The sequence below is a fragment of the Sapajus apella genome, unplaced genomic scaffold (genome assembly GCF_009761245.1).
Source record: "Sapajus apella isolate SASKATOON/1434 unplaced genomic scaffold, GSC_monkey_1.0 scaffold159, whole genome shotgun sequence".
NCBI lineage: Eukaryota > Metazoa > Chordata > Mammalia > Primates > Cebidae > Sapajus > Sapajus apella.
The window spans coordinates 1,521,556-1,539,410 of record NW_022437099.1 but is presented as its reverse complement, the minus strand read 5'-3'; the positions used below and the strand labels follow the sequence as shown (position 1 = coordinate 1,539,410).

At 42.4% G+C, this 17,855-nt stretch overlaps 1 protein-coding gene across 3 annotated transcripts in view; it reads left to right on the top strand.

Moving 5' to 3' along the window:
- LMTK2 (lemur tyrosine kinase 2) overlaps nt 1-17,855 on the top strand; it is a 98,918-nt gene that overhangs the window by 17,000 nt on the left and 64,063 nt on the right. For 2 of the 3 annotated variants that reach the window (XM_032266520.1, XM_032266519.1), the window contains exons 2-3: nt 13,043-13,170; nt 16,932-17,076. In XM_032266520.1, the coding sequence (XP_032122411.1) occupies nt 13,043-13,170; nt 16,932-17,076 (273 nt within the window). Of the gene's footprint in view, nt 1-5,694; nt 8,177-13,042; nt 13,171-16,931; nt 17,077-17,855 lie in introns of those variants that run through there. The other variant, XM_032266521.1, reaches the window with a different exon arrangement.

Here is a 17,855-nt window from a genome sequence, read left to right as displayed (position 1 = left end):
CACACACACACACACACACACACACACAGAGACATACTCATGTATGTGTATACATGCACACACTTTTTGGGAAGAATTGTCTTCTGTTCCTTTTCTTTGTTCTTTCCATCTAAAGCTTCTATCAGCAGATTGTTGGATGTTTTAGAATGAGCTTCTACTTCTGTTGATTTTTTTTGTCTGTGTTCTGCTATACACAAGTATTTTGTTCAGTTTCATTTGATTTCCTGGAGGCCTCCTCCCCCTATATTTTAAATAGCATCTTTCTTCTCATGAGTATACTGTCTCTTCTGATTTCTGAGAATGTTATAGTTGTTGTTTTTATTATTTTTTAATCCCTGCATTGTCTCTTTCCCTCAGGTTCCTTTGGATCTGTTTGGGTTGGGCACTGTCTTTTACCCAAGAGGTTTTTCAAATGTCAGATGGTACTCAAAGTCTGTTTCTGTTTCAGAGAAGGGAGTTAATAAATAGATTGGAGGTGTCCTCCATGCCCCTTTTCCTTCCAGCTTTACCGCACATCTGCCAGTAAGTCCTGGCTCTGCCTGCTTTCGTCCCCTACACTGTCATGGAGCGGCAAGAGCTTGCACTCTGAGCCTCACCATGTAGTGTCTGACCTTGGAGAAGTACTTTGCCTTTTCAGTGCTCCGTTTCTTCATTTTAAAATGGGGTTCATTAGGCACGGTGGCTCATGACTGTGTCCCAGCACTTTGGGAGGACAGGGCGGGGAGAATCACTTGAGGCCAGGGGTTTGAGACAAGCCCGGGTAACATAGAGTCCATCCTACAAAGTAATTTTAAAAAATTAGCCAAGGGCGGTGGCCCTTGCCTGTCATTTCAGCACTTTGGGAGGCCAAGGTGAGAGGATCATTTGAGGCCAAGAGGTGGAGACCAGCCTGGGCAATATAGTGAGACCCTGTCTTTACAAAATATGAAAAAATTATCTGGGCCTTGTGGTGCACACCTGTAGTCCCAATTACTTGGGAGGGTGAGGTGGGAAGATTGCTTGAGCCCAGGAGTTCAAAGCTGCAGTGAGCTACCATTATACCACTGACTCCAGCCTGGGCAATAGAGCAAGACTGTCTCTGAAAAAAAAAAAAAAAATAAAGTAACTTAAAATGGGACTAATGATACTACCTACCTCAAAGAGCTGTTATGGAATTGGAAGAGTTTAGGAAACTGCCTGGAACATTGTAGGCACTATGTAAATATTGACTATTTTTATAACCCTCCTGGGACTAAATCACTATCATTTGTTGCATGAGTTAGTTGTAATAGCAGAAATGTGTTCCCTGGTCATTCCTTGTAAAACAACAGCCTCCCCAGTCGCTTGTTTTATTTTTCGCTATTGCTTCTCGCCATCTGAGGTATCATGTATTTACTTAGTTGCTTATTGCCTGCCCTGTGTGCACGGGCTTTGCTTTTTTTTTTCCACCTCTGTATTCTCAGAACCTATGGCAGCACCTGTATTATCAAAGATGCTTAGTAAATGTTTGTTGAATGAATGAATGTGTTAGATGTGGCTTTCTAACTGGTGGGCTTCACAGTAGGGTGACTATACAGCCATTTCAGTAGGTGACTCCGCTGTCCCCTAACCCTCTTAACTATCTGGAGGTCTTTTATCTTGGGCTGGATACCTGAGTGTCTGGAAGCACCTAATTACATACTGAATTGTCTTTGGGCTTATTTTTCTGTATGATGTAAAGACATCCAGTTGCAGCATTATCAACAGGAAACCCTCAATGATCTGGCCTTTGTGCTATAGAACCTTCTCAAGGTCACAGTTGTAAGCAGTTTCTCACTTAGTTTTGAAGATAGTACTTAAAAATTAAAACTTCATTGTAGAGAATTTTGAACATACACAGAAGTAGAGAGAAGAGTGTAATGAATTCTGTCCCCCCAAACCCATGCCCAGCTGTCTCTTGCGGCCAGTCCCGCTGCAACACCACCACCATGTACTTTCTCTCTACGCGAGAACTTTGAAGGATATGTTGCCTAAGATCGCATTTCAGTTATATTCGCAAGAACTTAGGCTTTAGGAAGCTAGAAGGGCTCTGAGAACACAGACTCCATCAAGGGATTGTTGGAGATTTTAAATAAAAAGCAGACATGTTTTTCTAGGCTATTTAAGACCTGACCTCCATGGGAAGTAAGGAGTGGACATTTAGGGTGCCTCTCCATCCTTTGGGCTGTGTTGTACAGAAGTAGGATTGGCTAAGGGTTGCGAATCTAGTACTGCCAGTGGCTGGCTGCACATCTCTGTAGATTTCCATGGGAAGTTGTGTGGCAAAGCAGAATATCGTTCCCCTAGACGTTGGTGGTCCATTGAAGGGATAGTTGTGGGGATGCAGCCCTGGGAACCTGGCTGTGTGTCTCTCCTTCCAGGACTAGATGCTTCCTGTTCTTGCATTGGCTTCCTGGACTGTGGAACCACCGTTCAAAGCTGTTACAAACGTGGAAGCGCTGTGGATGACTCCACAACTTAGCTATGCCAACAGCTTAACTGAGACTCCAGTTCACGGACATCCAGCCCATTATTTCTTGGGGTGTGGGGGCCCAGTGGTCCCGCAGAAGTCGTTCAAGCCCAACTTTCTTTTGGCCACACTGTGCTGCCTTAGATGAGCTTTTCTGTGGTAGTCTCCATCCTAGTTAGTGTTTTAAAACAGGAATGAAATGACTCTTCGATAACAAATTTTAGTGGAATAGACCGAGAGAAACCAGCAGCTTCGTATAAAATGATCTCATTCACAGGTATTTAATTAGCACTCAAATTATATAACCTTTCTGCAAGTGTGAGAGAGCAGTTGGGCTGGCTGACCTTGAAAATCACTTTTGAGCAAGAGGAACACTTCCCTGTCTGTGATGAGCACACAGTGAGATCTGTTTTTCTAGGCTGTTGATTGATATTCAGGCTTAGGGGTCTTTGTGGAATCTCTGATTCATCAACTGGATCATCAGTGCATTATTTTCTGTTCTGTGTAGTTGAGTATATTTAGTGCCATGCTTCATTTCCCCTTTCCTTTCCAATATTAGAATACCTTAGGGAGATTCTAGGTTATTTAATGTTCTTATAAATAGATGTATTGTTATATTATGACAAGGAAAACATTTTGTGACTTAAAATTCTGTGTACAGGAAACCTTGATGATAGATGGGTTCATAAGTTTCAGGTGTTAAATAAAAATGTGTGATCTGCAATAATTTATTGTTCACATTTTTTCCCCAAGTAGTGTAATGATGATTCATTTTATTGTCTCTGGGCTGCAGTGCTAACTAGAACTGTCAGTGTGTTGAAAGAGGAAGGCAGACGTAGAGGTCCTAACATATTAAGAGAAAAAGGCCCAAATGATGTGTCTTAGAGATGGGCTTTATGTGAACCATTTAGAAGGTTGGGACCCTGAGCTTCCCTCAGTTCTATGAGTTTTCTTTGTCTAAGTAGCCACCATTGTTAACTTTTTGTTTGTTTGTTTGTTTTTTGAGACGGAGTTTCGCTCTTGTTACCCAGGCTGGAGTGCAATGGCACGATCTCGGCTCACCGCAACCTCCGCCTCCCGGGTTCAGGCAATTCTCCTGCCTCAGCCTCCTGAGTAGCTGGGATTACAGGCATGCGCCACCATGCCCAGCTAATTTTTTGTATTTTTAGTAGAGACAGGGTTTCACCATGTTGACCAAGATGGTCTCGATCTCTTGACCTCGTGATCCACCCGCCTCGGCCTCCCACAGTGCTGGGATTACAGGCTTGAGCCACCGCGCCCGGCCCCATTGTTAACTTTTAAGTGGGCACAGAATTCTGTTATGCAAATTTCTGAGGTGAGAGGGTCTGGGCAAAACAGAAAACAGGCGAGATGTGTGAGGACCTGAGCCTTGCTGTACACTTGCTTTCCCAGTGAGAAGGCAGGATGCCCTCATGCTCATGCCTATGCTGTCAAGGATGGACCCCTGCCAGGGGTACTGGCTTTCTTCAATTAATACATTGACCAATTTATTGTATATGTTAAGATAACTAAAGGAGTGGAATTGGAGTGTTCCTAACACAAAGAAATGATCAATGTTTGTGGTGGCAGATACCCCAAATACCCTGATGTGGTTATTACACTTCATATCCCTCTATCAAAATGTCACACATACGCCATAAATATGTACACCTATTTGTACCCTTAAAAATAAAAACTTAAAAGGGTGAAAAGATGAGTAAATTGACACAGTGCTAGGGGCTGAGTTGTACAGCTCCAGGTACCTCAAACTGTGACTGCATTTGGAGATAGGGCTTTTAAATAGGTGAATAAGTTAAGATGAAGCCCTAAGGGCGTGCCCTAGTCCATTCTGACTGGTGTCCTTCTAAAAAGGGGAAACTTAGATACACATAGAGACACCAGGGATGCACACAGAAGAAAGACCTTTGAGAAGGCAGGGAGAAGATGGCTGTCCGCAGCCAAGGAGAGAGGCCTCAGGAGAAACCAGCCCTGCCAACACCTGGTCTTGGACTTCTAGACCCTAGAACTATGAGAAAGTCAGGTTCTGTTGTTTAAGCCCCAGTCTGTATTATTTTGTTTTACCAGCCCTAGCAAACTAACACACGCAGTGTTCAGACTAAAACACATTTAAATCACATCTTAGATGGCACCAGTTAAGATTCCTGTTTTGTTCCTAAACAAATGTTGGTGTAGAGGTCCAAGGGCTGTGGCTCTGCCTGTGTGTGGGGCTTTCTTCTCAGTCCTGCACCTCTGAGGGCTCCCTGGGGAAGAGGGTGCCTTTGGAGTCTCGCTTTGCTAGCACTGAGTAGAATGCTCTGATGGCTTTCAGGGAGATGAGGCTATGCAGGAATGTGGTGCATGTGGATAAACACCCATTTTTGAGAGAGAACATAAATTGGAGGAAATCCACTTTTTGAGAGAATGTATTTTTTAATAAAATACCTTAGTTACGCAGCTGAAGGAAAGTGGGTACGTTTGTGGGAGTTCTTAGAGACCTGGGGAATAAGCGTTTCACCACCCCAATACAATGTATGCTAATAGTGGAAAAACAGTGCCAAGTAAGAGTGTAAAGTTATTGAAGTAGTGCTTCTCTTATAATCTTATTTGTTTGACCCTGAAAACATAAGTTTATTATTATTTTTTTTTTTGAGAGAGTCTAATTCAGTCACGCAGGCTGTCACCCAAGCTGTAGTGCAATGGCACGATCATGGACCACTGCATCCTCAACGTCCCAGGCTCAAGCCATCCTCCTACCTCAGCCTCTTGAGTAGCTGGGACTACAGGCTTATGCCACCATGCCCAGCTAATTTTTTGTATTTTTTTTTTGTAGAGATCCAGGCTGGTTTTGAACTCCTGAGCTCAAGCAATTCACCTGCCTCAGCCTCCTAAAGCACTGGGATTACAGGTGTGAGTTGCCGTACATGGCCCATAAGTTTATTCATTTTTGTTTTGTTTTGTTTGTTTGGAGATAGAGTCTCACTCTGTTGCCCAGGCTGGAGTGCAGTGGTATGATTGTAGCTTACTTCAGCCTTGACCTCCTGGGCTTAGGTGAATGTCCTGCCTCAGCCTCCCAAGTACACACTACAGGTGTGTGCCACCATGCCTGGTTAATTTTCCACATTTTTTGTAGAGATGACGTCTTACTATGTTGCCCAGGCTGGTCTTGAACTTCTGCACTCAAGTGATCCTCCTACCTCAGCCTCCCAAAGCACTGGGATTACAGGTGTGAGCTGCTGTGCTTAGCCCATAAGTTTATTCCGTGATTCAGTAGGTTGGTTATGGTTTCTTTCTGTGTGTTTTTTTTTTCCTGTATTTTTTTTTCCTGTATGGTTAGTTTTCCTGTATTCCCTTGCTTGCTTATTTTCCCTGACTTGCTCATGCCCCTTCATTTCTCTCTCTCTGACTTTTTTCTCTTTTTCCTTATCCCCGACTTCTACCTGAATGCTAGGCGCTGGGCCAGGCTCTGGGGAGTCATTGGTGGATTATACAAGCCCAGCCCGTGACACCATTCATCATGTAGCCTAGTAGGGAAGGCATATGGGTATTTACAATATGGACAGATTCCATGGGGTGTTGCAGGGTAATTGGGGGAGCACAGGCAGGTACTCCATCCATGGGCTTCAAGGATGGTTTCCGAGTTGAGCTCTGGTGGGCAGGGATGAATGGGTTGGGCGGGGTGGTGTCATGGTAGCGTCTCTGGGTAGGGGAAGATACAAGAATGAAGTGGCAGAAGATCCATCTGGAAGGATGGAGAGAGGGTCGTTGTAGCTTGTAGTAGAGAGCTGGGGAGGAGTGATGGGAGTCGGGGCTGGAGAGCTCAGGAGTAGCCAGGCAATGATGGATGTTGAAGCCTTGTTAAGGAGTTTTGACATTAGGTTAAAGATGGTGAGAAGTCTGGGGTACAAAATTCAGCAAGTAGGAAAGGATATAGCATCTCTGACTGTTGTCCCCCCGCCACTTCGTTTCCATCCTTGCAGACAACTGCTGTTGACAGGTGCACCTACTGGTCTCTGGCTCTTCTTTGTTTTTCCTTATTTTCATTTAAACATCTATCCTAGAGATGGGTTGGATTGTGTTCCCTCCAAATTCATGCGTGGAAACCCTAACCCCAGTGCCTCAGAATGTGACCCTATTTGGAGAGAGGGTCTTGTATGTGGATGATCAAGTGAAAATGCAGTCATGAGGGTGGGTCCTAATCCAGAGTGACTGCTGTCCTTATATATAAGAAGGGGGAATTTGGACACGGACATACGTAGAGGGGAGATGATGGGAAGAGACTTAGGGAAAAGGCAGCGAGCTACCAGAAGCAAGGAGAGGTTTAGAATAGATACTGCCACCACAGCCCTCAGAAGGAACCAGTCCTGCTGACACCTTGATCTTGGACTTGTAGCTTCCAAAACAGAATAAATATTGGTCGTTTGAGTCATTCAGTTTGTGATGCTTGGTTATGGCAGCCCTAGCACATGAATGCCCTTATCAAGAGTAGACAAGAATATGGATTATAAATTATGGTATCTGTTTTTTTTATTTAAACTTTCTATTTAATGCATGGGAAAAGTTATGTGATAAATGAAAGCTTCAAGCATGCAAGACATAGATACTGTAATGAATTCCCACACAGCTTCCACCCAGCCTGAATTAGCTGCGGCCCATCTTTCTTCATGCTGCCTCCATCCACTTCCTCTACGCTTCGTGCTGTTTGGAAGCAAATTGCAGACATCATTAAGTAGGTCACTATCTCCAAAAAATAAGGACTACATTTAAAAACAACCACATGACCATTATCACTCCTAGGAGAAATGAATTGCATTTTCTTAATATGGTCAGTTATTTATTCAGTGTTCAGATTTCTGATAGCCTGAAATGTCGTAAGTTTTAAAATAGGTTGAATCATGATTCAAATAACATCCATATGTTGGAATTGGTGGGTAGATCTTCTAAGTCTCCTAATGTTTGCCACCCTCGGTCTCTTGATCTCTTTCCTTTTTTCAGTTTCCTAGGTTTTTACTCCCCAAGTGTTTTTCATAGCCTGTATTTTGCTGATGACATTCTTGCAGTGATATTTAACATGTTTCACTATTCAAGGTGTTTTCTACACATTGACATTTGGATCTAGATGCTTGGTTTGATATTCTGTTTTTGTTTGCTTGTTTTGGGCAGTACTGTTTCATAGGTGGTGGTGTGTTTTTCCGTCAGGAGACACATGATGTCTTTGTTTCTGTGTTATCAGTTATTGATGTAAATTTGATGTGTCATAAAATATTATTTTGGATATCAAAACGATTTGAAAACGTGGATTCTTAATTCTTAGCTTTCATGCCATACAAAAACAAAAACTATGAGTGGGATTTCACCCACTGGACATAGTTTCCTGATTGCTGTTACCCCAAGAGGGAAAATGCTTAGACCACAGGGGTACCAAGCTCAATGTTCCAAAACTGTGACAAATTGTTTGCTAAGGTAGTTGTAACACCGGCAGTGAGTAAGCAGCTCTACTTCCTGAAATTGAGGTCTTTACATTGGCAGTTCACTTTAAAGGAAACCAAGGCTCTTTGGGGAAATAATCGATAGGAGGTCTCAAACAAAACTATAAAAGATGAGCCTGGAACATCCCAGGAAACAAGAATTCCACCGTGGCCTGCTGGGACTCTGTTGGAGGGCTTGGGAGCAAACCCCTTTAGAGGCCCTGCTTGCCAAAGATAGGACAATGTGAGTATCAATCAGAACAACCACAATGGGTGCTTTAAATCCATTAGCTCATAATGATATCACAGAACAGTGACAGCAGCTCTCCAAATCGCTCACTGCCAGAGGGTGCTAGTGAACTAACTTGTTTTTAAAAAACTGGTAAAGAGAAAGATTTAAGTATCTAGTCTGGCTTTTCCTTATGACTTGAACCACTGGGTAACCGAATAGTAAGTGTGAGGAAATTTCTATTTATAAAAGTATATCCACTAGTGACTGAACAAGGACTGACAACATTGGAATATCCAGCATTTTGTAATCCCTAACGGATCTAGACATTGATCATCATTTCTTTTTATCTGTGGCCTTTGAATTTTTTTTATTGAATCCAAAAATGGTTTCACAGACAACTCTTCAGTTAATTACATGTGGGTCCAGTTTCATTTGAGGTTCTAGAGATCATGAATCGGATAATTGGGTTGGAGTTATAATGGCTGAATTAATAGGTGGTATTCCTGGCTTACTCTGAGTCATTACTGAGAAATTGCATTCTCTAAATTACCTGTTTCTAAAACAGATAATATGTACCTACCTTGTAGAGTTTCCCAAGTTTTCTGCTTATTAAATCAAGGTCTAGATAGCTATTAAAATGCTTTGAAAACTAGTAAACGAAAACTCACAGAATGTGTTGTAGAGATGCTGGGTATTTTTTAATCAGTGTCTTGGGGGAAGCATACGTAGTACTCCAGACCTCAAGTTGTGCTGGCTCTCAATTTGTGTTGGGAAAAGCTGCCTAAATGTATGGCAACACCTGTTCTTGATGTTCTTTAGTAGATGACTAGCTTGATTTCTGCACTTCTCAGTGCTGTAGGCTGCAGTGTTAAAACTGCCTTTCTTCATTGGGTTTTAATGGCTGTAGTCAGCAACCATGTCAGGGCCTGGTTTCTAGTTTGACCACAGCGGTATGGGGATTTTATTTGTGGTTCCTCATGTGTAGAATTTACTTCCCCTTTGTGGTTTTTGCAAACTCATCTCACCTTCCAGCCTATATTTGATTTCCTCATTTTATGGAAGTCTTTTTTTTTCATTGCTAAATAGAGTTTTCTTTAAGCACAGTGCTTTTGGATTCATCAAAAGAAAGATACTGTAAGTAAGGTTTTAAAAAGGGATAACTAAAAATGTCTACAGTACTTGAAGCTACCTAGTAAATTTCTCAGGCAGTAGTTTTAATGGGACAGTTAGATGCTGAGGGTGGATAGACGTGGTTCACATTGAGGAAATCTAAGTAAGGGAGAGTAGGTGCCCCTGCAGCCCCTAGCAGAAGTAAGTACAGCAAAAAGCTAGGGCAAAGCTTGGCATAGTTCATTGTTCTTAACCTGGTTATGACTCTTCATGCCTATCTAGTGACTCACAGAGGACACTTTCATGAATCATATAATTGGGCTGGCCTTCATACAGTCCTTATCCAGTTTTATAATAAATGGGTAGTTTGTGATGATTAAAGAAACAACAAAAACTCTGGGTGAAAGAGAGGAAAAAGGAATTCAAGATCAACTTTGCAGTGTTTGAAGAAGTATGAACTACCCTAATTAGTGACAGACTTGGGTTCAAAGGACAGTGGGCTGTTTTTAAGTGTTAATAGTTAACCACGTTGAGGCAGAGTAGTGGGGTTTCAAGGAAAGAGAGAGAGCTTGCACCCCGCACACGTAAACTCAGGCTGGCCTGACACTGTCCCACCTGGGTTCATGGGCATATCAGGGTCTTCATCTGTGACGTGGAGCTGGTCATATTACCTCAAAGGTGTTGTGATGACCAAATGAAATAATACTGTATTTTATCAAATGTCAGATGAGGTTGATGATAAGTCAGACCTTTATTTTTGTACCATTTAAAAGAAGAAATGCTGCCAGTTAAAACTAATTTGGTTTGAAGTGTGAGATGCACCTGAAATTCAGAGATGCAGTGGACAAACTACGTGTGAGTTTTTCTCTTTATTCTCCCTTACAATCCAGATGTGTCTTAAAAAACCAATTTTAAAAAAATGTATGTGAAAGTGCTTTGCTATATAATCCTCAGGAGTCAAATTTGATTTTTATTATGTGAATCGGCAGTGAAGCACAGTTCTTCAGAATCAGTCCCAGTGGTCTGGTGTGGTGGCTTATGCTTGCAATCTCAGGATTGCAAGGAGTTCGAGACCCAGGAGTTCAAGACCAGCCTGGAAAACATAGTGAGACCCCCATCTCTTAATAGAAAAAAAAGAAGAAATTCCAGGAAAGAAGCACAGGCTTTACCTGTCTGGATGAGTGGACAGCTCATTGCAAGGAGGGAGAGAAGAAAATCATTTCTCTTGGTCTTCAGTCATAAGAACTGGCTGTCAGTGGCTCTAGCTCCTCACTTAGTTTAGGCTTTCCAAATGGACACAACTGTGTCTGTAGTTAGGGAATTCTTTTTCTCAGTGAAAGTTGACTTCCTCCAGATTGATTTCGAGAGGAAGCACCAAGTTACCTCATGTGGTAAATGTATGGGCTTTCCTCTGTTTTAGACTTTGTTGATTGAGAACTTGGAGATTCACGACACCCCTTGGTTAACTATATTATTCTTAAGCACAGTTGTAACAATGGTGTTTCAGCATTGCTTTCACAAAGGGACCTTTTGTTATTGAAAAAGAACTTATTTCTGTTTGCAGTTCATTTTAGACTTCCCGGATCTTCACTGAAGCTTGTTTTAGATTCAAGAATGTGTTTTGCTCTCCTAGGAGTTTGGGTTAGTTTTTCTTTTCTTCAAGTACCCTAGCTTCATTTAAGAAAAAAGTAGCCTCGTTAATTTATCTCTCTGCCTTCCTTTTGGTGCATTTGAACACTTAGTTAGCCATAGATGAGGATCTATTTTTGTGTTTTGAGACAGAGTCTTGCGGTGTCACCCAGACTGGAGTGCAGTGATGTGCTCACAGCTCACTGCAGCCTCCTCCTCCTGGCATCAAGCCATCCTCCCACCTCAGGCTCGTGAGTAGCTGGGACTTCAGGCATGTGCCACCACTCCCAGCTAATTTTAATTTTTATTTTTTGTAGAGATGAAGTTTCACTTTGTTGCCCAGGCTGGTCTCTAACTCCTCAAGCGATCATCCCACTTTTGCCTCCCAGAATGCTGAGGTTATAGGCATGCTCACTGCCTGCCATAGATGAGGATTTTAAGGAAAAGTTTATTTCTCAGTAAAACTCCAGTAGCTGAGACTTTAACAGTTTGCTCTAACAAAGAAAAGGTTCTCAACTACCCTAGTTGAATAAGATGTTTTCCGGATAATGAAGAACTTGCTAAAAATAAGATGTAAAAATCTTTATGCTCTAGATAGGGATGGGAAAAGGCCAGGCGGTAAAATATTTTAGGCTTTGTGGCTCACAGGCAGTATCCTTGGCATATTCTTTTTTTTTTCCTTTTTCTTTTTTTTTAAATAGCCTCTTAAAGATACAGAAATCATTATTCTCCAGGGAGTAGGGGGAGGTCCCCCACGCAACAGTGGGCCGCACGCAGGCTGTAGTTTGCAGACCACCTCCTTCGCTGCTTATTATGACCAGGGCTCCTTGGAGCACTGGCTGGTCCTTGGAGTACTGGCTGGTCCCCAAGCACAGTAGGGAAAATATGAGGAGGCTGGAGCTTCCTGTAGTACCCAGAAGTAAGGAAACATTGGAGACAAAGGGAAGGATGGGGTGTACCAAAAAGATCCAGGGGTCACCTTGACAGCTCCCAGTGGACAAGGATAGAACCATTTGAGCCATAAAATATATGATGATGACTTTGGATTACAACCCAGAGAATAAATATCCATAAATAAAGTGTATACATGACTGAATAAAATAAATAAGGGGAGGAGAGGCGACCAGTCTTCCTTACCAATTCTAAATAACAAATGTAGAAGAAACAAGGGAAATAGAAAATCACCTTCCAGACATCACAGTATGTATTGCTGTAGGCAAGATGCACTGACAAATGCAAAAACTGGTGCCCAAAACCTGAAGGAGAAACAGGGCAGTTGCATTGCCCTCAAAGTTTCTTCCTCACATATTACTAATTACTGGAGAGTTTGTAAGCTGTGTCTGCAGACTGTAGCACTCCTCCCTCCAGCTTACATCCCTTCCCTGTGGGCCAGCACTGCTCTCAAGGAATAGAGTATGATAAGGGAAAGGTGGGCCTGCAGTGGTTTGGTGACGCCTAGTGGGAACCACCTGGCCCACAGGATCAGAGGTCACCTTACCAGGAGTAGGTCATGTGCCCTGCTGTGCAAGCAGGACAATTCACCCCCCTGGAATTCTCTAGCTCCTTTCCAGGCAACCACAACCTTGGTCTAATCCTGAGAAGACATTGGGTGACCCAGATTGAGAGACATTCTGCAAACTAACTGACCAGCACTCTTCAAAGGTGTCAAAGTTAAGAAACACAAGGAAAGACAAGAAACTGTCAGACTGGAGAAGATGAGGGGCACGTGGTGATTAAATGCAACATGGGTAGCTTGGAGTGAATCCTGAAAAGGAAAAAGGACTTCAGTGAGAATACAGTAAAATCTGAGTAAAGCCTGAAGTCCAGTTCATCTCATTGTTAACAGCTTTACTATCCTAGTTTTGATCAGTGTACCATGGTACTGTATGATGTTAACATTAGTGGAAGCTGGGTGAAGGGTGTGTGTGAACTCTCTTTTTTGTCTCTCTAACTCCACTGTAAATCTAACTTATTTCAAAGGAAACAACAACTTCTTATCCTGGATGGATCATCAGCTTTATCTCAAGCATTATTTTATTAACCTGCGCACCCATTTGTATGTAGAGGAGAATTTATTGATTCACTACTTAAAGTTTATTTTGGAATGTACATGTTTTTAATATTTATCTCTCTTTTCAGGGGAGGCACCACCTGCTGCAGAAGTTTCCTCATCTTTCGTGATCCTGTGTGTGTGCAGTTTAATAATATTAATAGTGTTAATTGCAAACTGTGTATCCTGCTGTAAGGACCCAGAAATAGACTTTAAGGTGAGCACAGAGGGTAGGAACATTTAAAATGGTCTTCTGATATGTTTTTCAATACAATAACTAGATATCACAGTCCTTTGGGAGCAGAGATCAGATTTTTTTCTCCTAATGGCTAAATAGTAAATATTTTCTGCCTTAGTAAATATTGTTGGCCATACAGTTTCCAAAACAGCAGCTCATCTCTGCCAGGACAGACACTGTTAAAAAATGGTCTTGGCTTTGTGCCAGTAAGATTTTCTTTACACAAATAGGAGGTCTGGATTTGGTGCGCCAGCCGTAGTTCACTGTGCGTCCATCATTGACAGTAACCACTTGCCCGTGGTAAGTTTAGGTTTTTGCTGAGTGAGGAGTGGAGTGTGATGATTAAATTCACTTTCCATAAGGCCTATGAGGAAGAGCAGGTTGGCTGTTCCCCTCCGCCCCCAAACTTCTATAGGCTGGTAAATTTGTGGTCATTGAGATTACTGAGGCAAAGGGATCCCCCAGTGTGTTTTGTGAAAGAAGAAGGGAGGAGAAGGCTGCGGATGGTAAAGTCCTGGCCAGGAAGGGTAATAGAGAAGATCTGGTTGTAGCAGCAGACAGTAGAGTCTACCAGTGAACCAGCCGGGAAGGCCTCTGGAACTTACTGCATGTCTGCTGGAGTGCATTCGGGCTCTGTAAATACTTGTTATAAGGAATACAGTGTGCAGAGAAAATGGTTCTTAGTGTCGAGCCCTGCTGACTGCACAGGGCTGGCTCAGGAGTCTGGAGGGCCAGTGGTTCAAACTGGGGAAAAAGAAGGGCGTCTCCTGGATAAAGCCTTGTTTTCCCTGGACATGGGGCCCTGGTCTTTAGAACCTCATAGCTGTTTTTATGTGCTGTCTTTATCCCGAGCCTTCTGGTAGCCCTGAGGAGACAGAGATGTGTTGTTTTCTTGGGTCAGCACTGGCCATATACACACAGAAGGCTGAGAACGCAGGAGGGCGTTCGGAAAAGACTAATGTAGATCAGTCCCTTTAGAAGATTTTGCTCCAGACCTGTAGAGTTTTACTCACAACATCAGTCCCTAGGCCTTAGAACCCCTACAGACACTGCTGTGGGCAGCTGCTGACTGCACTAGTATAGGGGCACAATTGTAGGTAGATAGTTTGTGGCCCTTGCCTGTGAGTCTTGGTGAGGGACTTTGCACAGAAACCTGGCCATTTCAGGACAAAGATAAAGCCTAATCAGTGTTGCTGATACCGAAATCTAGTCCCCGTCTCACATTTCATGATACCTTATTCTTACCGTAGATCATGCGAAGCTTTTTGAATCTCAGGATTGAATGCCGGGAGTTCATTGTGAGAGCCGGAAATCTGTATTGTTACCAAGCTTTCCTCGGCGATGCTGGTGCAGGGGCCGCAGTGTGTTAGAGGACTGTCCAGCTCTAGAGTCTGTGTGACTGCATAAGCATTATTTCCATCTGTGGTTTGCTGATTTTCTCTAGATTTACAGCTGTGCAGTTTTACAGCTGATAGTCCGTGGAAGTCATTTTATAGACCAGGAAGCTACAGTCTGGTAACACAGGTGGCTTGCCCACATTTATCCAGCTAGCCAGCGGCATAACTTTAAAAGTGACTCAGGCTTATCTCATTTTTCTTCTTTTCTTTTTCAGACAGAGTATCTCACTGTCACCCAGGCTGGAGTGCGGTGGCACGATCACACTTTACTGTAGCCTCAACCTCCCAGGCTCAAGCAATCCTCCCACCTTAGCCTTGCCAGTAGCTAAGGTTACTGTAGGCATATGCCATTGTGCCAGGCTAATTTTTGTATTTTTTGTAGAGACAGGATTTCACCGTGTTGCCAAGGCTGGTCTTGAACTCCTGAGCTCTTTTCCCGCCTCTGCCTCCCAAAGTGCTAGGATTGCAGGCGTGAACCACTGTGCCTGGCCATTTTTCTGATATTTATGCTACATTACCTGTCTGAATCTTTAGAATCATCTGTTGGTATATCTAGTGGTTTGTCATGCTGCTGCCAAATTTTGAATGGCAGTATTTTAAGGTAGGAGTGATGGGCAAAATCATTTTACAGAGAGAGCACTATTTAGGAATATCCAAAAGGAAAATTGAAGAATTTCCTCTGTTCAAAAATACCCTCACAGATTGAAGTTACAGTACCTCATTTTTCTTGCTCTCTGCTCTGTCAATACAAATAGCAATAATGTCCTTTAATGCATTGGAGAACATATATGAGAATAATGCCTTCTCACATGCATGTGGAAACATTAGTGTTAGAGAAATCTACCATTATAACTTAGTTTCTTTCTTGTATTGGATGGGGGCTAAGGAGAGGTGGTAGAAAAGAAAAACGAAAAGAAAGTTGTTTGTAGACTATTCAGTGCAGAACAGTCTCGTTCACTGATCTGTTCCCAGCTTCTGTTATGGTGCCTGGAGGGGTAACATGTTAATTATCTGAACAGATGACTTGATGAATGACTTGATAATTGGCCATGTCTATGGTAAATTAACTTGGACATCAAGGTATACCAGTTCCCAGAATGGTGACAGGAAGAGTTGTGATAGCTTCCCGGCAAACGTCATTTAGAAGGTTTCCACAACTTTATTGGTGCATCCTTTTCTTTTGTTGTTGTTTGTTGAGACAGGGTCTTGCTCTGTCATCCAGCCTTGACTTCCTAGGCTCAAGCAATCTTTCCCCCTCAGCCTCCCAAGTAGCTAGCACTACTCCAGTAGTTCCATGCCTCCACACCTGGCAAATTTAAAAAAATTATTATTTGTAGAAACAAGGACTTGCCGTGTTGCCCAAGGCTGGTCTAGAGCTCTTGGGTTCAAATGATCCACCTGCCTCAGCCTCCCAGAGTGCTGGTATTACAGCGTGAGCCACTGCGCCTGCCACATCCTCAATTGTAAAGTTGTCATCTTTGGAAAGCCAGACGTGCTTAAGTTAATTACACTTATGCGCCACACAGTTTTTTAGTGACCTTGTGATTCAGATCATGATGATTTTTCTAGCTAATTTAGTAATGTTTCCATTGTCACTCTTTTCAGAGAAATAGGACCCACTTAAAAATATCTTTTCTGAACCTTTTAACATTTATTTTGATAGAAATCACATTTCAATTAGAAATGCATATACAACTTAAAAATGATTTTTTTGATTCAGTATGCAAAGAATCATGTCATGAAAGTAAATAATAATTTTAAAAGAATTGCTTGGCCAGGCACGGTGGCTCACACCTGTAATCCTAACACTTCGGGAGACTGAGATGGGAGGATTGTTTGAGCTCAGGAGTTTGAGACCAGCCTGGACGACATAGGGAGACTCCACTTCTACAGAAAAAAATCAAAAAATTAACTGGGCATGGTGATGTGTGCCTATGGTCCCAGCTACTGAGGAGGCTGAGGTAGGAGGCTTGCTTGGGCCCTAGAGGTCCAGACTGCAGTGAGCCATGATTGTGCCACTGTGCTCCAGCCTGGGCAACAGCAAATCCTTGTCTCAAAAAAAAAATTTTTTTTAAGCCTAAAAGAGTATGTTCACGTAAATTCCATTGCATTTAACTTCAGACTATCAGTTTAAAAAATTACATAAAATATGTATAATTTATTTTCCTGTCTTATGTATTCTGCTGTTTGGAGTCAGAAAACACAATTACATATGCTTTTTACTTGACATTAAGTACAAATAGGAAAAAAAAATTGTGGCAGCAAGTTTCAAATGAATGCATAAATATGTTCCTATTGTAAGTGTAGCCAGTAGTTTTGAATGCTTGCTCTCTTTCATTTTAGGAATTTGAAGATAATTTTGATGATGAGATAGATTTCACACCACCAGCAGAAGATACTCCCTCTGTTCAGTCCCCAGCAGAGGTCTTCACACTTTCAGTACCAAATATTTCACTACCAGCTCCCTCACAATTCCAGCCTTCTGTAGGTAAGACTGTACAACCTAATGCCATATTTTCGTGAATTATTTCTGAGATGTGAGAGTGGGAGCCTTGCTATCGTAAAAATGGCACTGCCCATCTTCTCTTTGGTTTGTTTCTCTTCCGTCTGCTCCCAGTGAAGCTGAGTTCTAGTGGTCAGGCCCATTATATTCCTGCAATGGCTTTGTCTTCTCCTTTCTGGACCCTGGGTCTAGTATGAAAAGAAAATGGATCTCCTTGATTCACTGACATTGAACACCTTGACAGAACTCCTGGGCTCTGTTCTGGAGCTGGTTTCTCTGCTAGTTCTGGCCACAGCTCACCTTGCTGAGTAGGACTTTGCTGGCTTCCACTGGGATGCCCTGCATTTGGGGAGGAGAGGAATGTTTGGATAAGTTAATCAGATTGACTTTTCTAAGCTTCTTCAGATAGAGATTTGATTCTGTGTTAATTGATGTCTTGTTGAAAAATAGAATGTAGCTAGTGGTTCAAGAAGTAGGGTTTTCTGAGACTGCCACAAGAAGACTGTGTAAGTCTGTAGGTTCTAGGACCACCTTTTCTGGTGTGACACACACTGTGGGTTCTGCTTAGGGCAGAATAAATGCCCGAACTGATGATACCACTGCAGACAGGTATGACTACAAGTAAGAGCCAGATGGAACATGACATAGCTGGTGCATTCCATTTAAATATTGGTAAAGTAAGGTATATTTAATATTGATAGATTTTCCAACACTAAAAAAAAAAAACAAAAACACCTGTAGTTTTTAGCTTTAATTTCTGTGAA